General features: G+C 48.0%; 1 protein-coding gene across 1 annotated transcript; it reads right to left on the reverse strand.

Annotated features, from left to right (window-relative positions):
• Window positions 1–2,634: 2,634 nt before the first annotated feature.
• Window positions 2,635–2,933, reverse strand: Pmar_PMAR012923 (hypothetical protein; the record flags this gene model as incomplete). Its single annotated transcript, XM_002766146.1, has 2 exons — window positions 2,635–2,688; window positions 2,814–2,933. 2 exons carry the CDS (start codon window positions 2,931–2,933, stop codon window positions 2,635–2,637), a joined length of 174 nt encoding a protein of 57 aa, XP_002766192.1.
• Between the last annotated feature and the right edge of the window lie 3,228 nt (window positions 2,934–6,161).

Here is a 6,161-nt window from a genome sequence, read left to right on the forward strand (position 1 = left end):
GGTTGTGTACCGCGAGCACTAATCATAAGCCTCACCATGAGAGTACTGGCATGATTGCCCCGCAAACACGAAATTGAAGTTCCGAACGACGAAGTCGATTTTCCTAAAGGGACGAAATTGAAGTTCCAAAAGTGTACTCGACGAAGTTGAAAGTTCTATGACGAACTCGAAGGTTCGAAAGTCGAAATTGAAAGTTCTATTAGAACGAATTTGAACTTCCTATCGACTTCGGACGAACTTGAATGTTCTATGACGAAGTTGAAAGTTCTAATTGCGAATATGATCTTCCCGTTTCGGATCCGTACCTCCAACTTCGTGCGTCCCGACGAAATTGATGGTTCCAAAGACGAACTAGATGTTTAAAAGGTGTAGAGCCTAGTCGTAGAATCCATCTGCCGCTTCGATTCAGCTGAAGGTGTAGTCACTAGACCTTCAGCTGAGTCCTGTTGAACTGAGCAGACCGGTATCTTCCGGTTCTCTTCTACTCGGCTCATTGGACAGTTGCCAAGAACGACCTCCTACCAGTAGCATAACACATCCTCAATTCCGAACAAAGGCTTTGATCGTTTAGTATTGATTGGGTTATGTACGTGGGCTGGATACATCACGAAACGCATCATGACTACGCAATACCGAAACAGTCCTAGGCCGAGAATCTCGGCCCGAGATATCGGATTCCAATTCATCGAATCAAACCTCCACTCCCTGTGCAATTACACTTGATATACTTCATAGCGTGCCGTAAGGGCGCATCGAGACGGGGTAATTTGAAACTATCAGTAAATATCTGAATGCCAGTCAGACTGCATGACAACGGCATGAACAGCGCAGGGTTTCCTACGATCAGCTTGGGCTTGAGTCGTTGCCTAAAAGTTGACGGACTCCCCAAGGGCGACTCCCTTGGATCAGTTCGCCCTCTGATGACAGTCTTCACTTGCAAAATAGTTCGGGTTTCAGGTTTCCTTGGGATCAGTTCTGCCTTGGATGACAGTCTTCACTTGGATAACAGTTCGCGTTTCTGATTTCCTTGGGATCAGTTCTGCCCTGGATGATGGCCTTCACCTGGATAAGAGTTCGGGTTTCGTGTTGCCTTGTAGGGTTTCGGGTTTCCCGATCTCCGTTTTCACCCGCAATCCTTTGCTTTTTGGGTGGACCTGCAAGCTATTTTACCTTCGAACAAGGATTCCCACCTGAGTAACGGTCATCATCCTGATGACCGTTTCCCTTGAGATTCGTGCTCTCGCTCATACTAGGATTTTGCCCCTGCGAGGGGTGTTTTTTTTCATCAAGTTGCCTCCCAAATAATAACATCTTTCTTGTCTCCTCTGTGCGTGCCCGATCTTCAATTTCGCCCTCGTAATGATCGATTTTGAGTTTAGCTATTCTGTTGTTTTTTGTTCACGGTGATTCACCGTCGGTGAAACCTGAACTGTTATCCGAGTGAATGCTACCATCAAAGACAGAATTAGTCCATAACTGAGAGTACCTAAGGCCATCGGAGTTGGTTCCAGGCTGAAACTTCCAGCGAGACCGTCGTTCTGCGCCGTTCATGGACTTTTGTGCAATCTTACTGACAGTTCAGGTATTCACTGATAGATTCAGTCAGAGCCCATCAACACGCGGGTTCAAACCTTGCAAAATCAATCTCATTGAAATGATCAACCACGACTGATCGACGAGCGTGGAGTTCAGGTAGCGGAAGAACTTCCTGCTCTCACATAACTGAGGAGACGACGTCTCCGAGAGGTTGAATGTGTGATAAGCCATTGGAGTTTTTTCTGCACGAATTAAGCTCGCACAGACGTTCAACTCGAGCGGTTCAAGCGATACCAATGAAGTGTGAATGTTGTGTGCAGGGTACACAAAACACTATCCGTTCTGTACTAGAGCCGCACAGTGCACAGAATTGAACTGTGACAAACTTGGATTCTCATTGTCACTCTTGATGGTAACATTGTCATTCTTGTTTGCTCACTTGTCAAACTTGCACGGGAAAAGGTGTAGTAGTTCCGACCAGTGGCTCTTATCGGCATTAGTGGGATGTTACGTGGATGCCTGAAGGATCTTCGGGTGACGGCGGGCCGGAGGCCCGCCTACTCCAAGGCTTTAAGCTCGCCGTCCGCGGGTGCGGACACTCGACCTGGATTGTGCGGACACTCGGCCCCGGGAGCCCAGTGCGGGCCATCAGTTTTTCTCTTTGTAAAACCGGCAGACTACCACCCTGAATCGGAGTCCCTGATCAGAGCCGTGGTCGCTCCATCACCTCGATTCTACTCAGATGGTGCCTGCACTCGCATGCCAGTAAGTATAGTTGTGCAGTTCACCCGTATACAAGAAGGTTTATAATGAAATCCCTGTGTTCAGCACAATGTGTTGTAACATGAACGGAGCACACGGTAACTTACCGAATTTTCCTTACTGCTCGGGAACTGTCTCCTTTCTCGAGCAACACCACTGAGATGCTCCGCATTGACATATCTTCGCTATGTCAGTCGTACGCCCAAACTCTGTAGTGGTAATAATGCCGCGGTCGTGCCGTTGACGTGAAGAGGAACGTGTATCCGTTCGACGGCGTCACAATCGTTGGATTCCCATCAACAAACTCTTCAAGTTGAATCTTATTCGTGATGCGTCTCACTTGCGGCTCCCTCTTGCTTGCTGCTGTGATGGAAGCATCCCTAGGACTACCTGATATCCCTTTCCAGGTTGTTGCTGACTATCCACCGGGTTGTCATGGAGGTCCTGGTCCAGGGGAGGGAAGCAACATTACCCAAATACTAGCGCCTTCCTGCATTTACAACATGAAGGGGTACACAATCGATAGAGTTCATAGAGATGTTGCCGGGATCATACTCAACACCAACAGGCCTTTGCATAATGGCAGCTTGCATATGAACCTCAATCTGTCCAACGTGCCTGGCACCGTAAACCATGATGTCCTAGTGGGAACGACAGGCTGGGCTCACCTGAGTGTCGGTGATGAAACCAGAGACTTCTGGTGGAATCCAGCCCAAGCTAAGACCATCTTCGGTCCAGAGCCTCTTGAAGTGAGTGTCCAAGTTGCAACTATCGACTATGGTACTCTCCCTAATAACGTGAGCACTTCGAGCTCGTGGGATAATCTAACTGGTACAGCGCACAGCGACGGGTTGAACCTAATATGTACTCACAAATGCTCCTCCAATGTACCCAATTCTGCGTTCTACACCGGACAACAAATCCTCATAAAAAGGGTGGAAGGTGGCTGGTACTACTTGGTTACGTACGAATTTCGCGACAATTCTCGTAAGCTAGAAGATTACACCAAGCATGTGATCTGGGCCAATCTGCAGGATGTCAATATAGTGTGAATCTACGCAGCATCATGATTCTATGCCTAACCAGCGTGTCGACGTAGGTGAGATAGTCTCCCTGCTCCGCTGGTGGTGCTTCACGCACCGTACATATGTCTTGAACAACTCGAGGATTCCGGGTGCTTTCACTACGACACCCATCTGCTTATCATTCAGTTTCATTTTGTCATATCTTCGCCCAATATCGCGCTAATGTCGTGCGCAGAAGCCTGCTTTTCATCAGTATGCAGGTCTGCGCGTTGCTTTGCGCTCTCTAACTTTCAAACGAGCACACTCTTGCAACTTTCATTTGAGCTCGAGGAGCGCTCAAGAGGGAAGCCTTAGCTGGGCTCATCCCCTTCCTATGATCATTGAGTGGCCGGTTATTAGATTGAACAAGAGTAATATGGTACGCTTTCTTCTCGAATACTGCGGATGTTGTTGCGTTCAGATATGGAGGACACTTTCTAGACCATCTCGGATTCTCAGGACTTTCAAGACAGTAAGAGATGCTATACTACCCTCTACGTAGATTGCGCAGTGTAGAATGGTGCAAACAGTGGCCTAGGACGCGATCGCCTATGCAACTGGTTACTCTCAGCTGCGCTCTCGATCTGGCTCATGCTCCATACTGTGATTGAAATAATCAATGGCACCTGGCCTAATGATGAAGTGTCCTGATAAAGCTCAATACCACGAGTTTCCCAAACCTCATTCACTGAAACATATCATCGTGCACTGGTTCGTTCGGAAACGTTGCTTTGTTCCGACCTACTCTCAGAACTCCGAACGATGTCCCGAGTCCACATGTGGCTGGACCTTTTCCAGCGACGAAGGGGTGAGGTAAGCTTGCAGAAAGCCTACGACGGAGCAAGCCACTCGTCTGCCCTGAGCAAGTTGCTCATCTCGATCTGAGTCGTATCACCGTACACTCGGGTAGCTCCACATCTTGATAGCATTTTATTTCTCCGCGGGGGGCGATCCCGCAGCCACATGGATGCAAGAAGAGACGGGCCTCAGTGGGTTGCCCTCTTTTCCCACCACCAAGGAACCGTGTAATTTGAATGCGAGCTCAGGCGCGACGGTCCCGAATAAGTACGAAACTCGACCGTTGCTCTCGATCTTTTTCGCTTTGTTCAACTTGAAATTCGCGCATCATGGATGAATTGATCATCTACACACGAAGTTCATCCAGTGGTGAGTAATTGGTCCTCGTATGCCATGATGACTCCCCTGGCGGCTCTATCTAAGTCTGTGACTCACACTTCATGCGTCTTAACTCTCTCGTGATAACGCTACTTTGGTTCGAGTCTTCTGGTAGCAAGATTAGAGTCAACACAATTTAGCCGTTTTTCATGCAAACTCTGCATCAATAGCTCTGGTCGGTCGTGTTCAAAACTCATATGCCGCATATGATATGCGACGCGACGTTGAAATCCTACTTTATCTCCCTGCAAATCGCGATTTCACCTGCTGAAACAGCCTGGCTGCTGTGCGAGCTGAACCTATACCAGTGGGAACTGTACGAAACCTAACTATATCAAACTCAGTTGTATTGCGACGCAATAATTGCGTGCCACTATATTGATAGCAACTGTATAAACTGAAAAGTTCTCTAATTCTGGTTATGGAATCTAAATTCGGTTTATTCTACTTTTTGCAAGTTCACGTACAAAAAGTGAAGATGCTACGTAGAAGTACCCTCGAAAGAGACTCCCTATTCGAGGGTAGTGGAGGCCCTCCACTGGAGGGTAGTGGATAATCTCCCTATTCTGTCTCCGAGACAAACACTGATGATGCGGTGGCATATAGCTGTCCCCGTTCAACCATTGGTCATGGTACAGGAGGCCCTGTGAGGAGTCAAGTCAGTGAAACGGTTTGGCGAAGTCAATTCATGGCACGGTGCGCAGGTGGGTGCGCGATGTGCGGGTCGATGATCTGTTCATCGATGCTAGCGTAGCATCGCTACGACTCTGAGACTCTCATGATGAGCTCACAAGTTGTAAGTTACACCTCTACCGGTCAAACTGTCACTGCACAGGTACCGAATGACATGCTCAACACCGGCCCTGATAGTGTCGAGTGGGAAGTTGCTCGGCTAGCTAGGAAGAAGTTCCAATCTGGTTTGGAACTTCCGAGCCAGCATTAGCCACGAGCTCTATCCAGAATGTCCACATTTGAGCTGTCGCGAGATTCGATAGATATTTACTCCAACGACACCCCTTTCAGTGACCGACGCTGGCGGGTGGTTGGTTTTCATTATGGCCAATGACTCATCACTCATGCTGATAATTACGGTTAATAACCGCAATTATCGCAACTTTTACACCTTGCTAATAACCGACGGTTATTAGCAAGGTGTGAAAGTTGCGAGTTGTAAAACGCGCCGAGCACAGGTCGCAAATCTCTGTAAAACATCACCTTGAGAGTGGGGGGCAAGGCCCACGCCATTGAACTCCGTACATTAGAAGGGTGCTATCACTACAGTATGCTCTTCGAAAGAAGAAATCGATGGCCCCAGTCACTGGGGCCCAGTGTGGTTCTCCGAGAAGTCGTCAGGAATCCTAATAATAGAGATCAATACTCGTCAAGTGAGTAGTACTAGGCTTGAACAGAGCGTGAGCACAACAGTACCATTAGTGAACAGAAGTCTCAGGTCGTATAAAATAGTGATAAATTATCACTGATAAGAACACTAGAGGTGTTATATGCGCGGATCCGCATCCGATTTGACTCAAATCATTTGAGCATTCCACCGAAAGAAGTTCCATCCGGATTTGTTCTTCCGAAGAACAACAGCGCTTATACGCCAAGTGCTCGGAGTTGGAG

This window comes from Perkinsus marinus (genome assembly GCF_000006405.1).
Source record: "Perkinsus marinus ATCC 50983 genomic scaffold scf_1104296973568, whole genome shotgun sequence".
Classification (NCBI taxonomy): Eukaryota; Perkinsozoa; order Perkinsida; family Perkinsidae; genus Perkinsus; species Perkinsus marinus.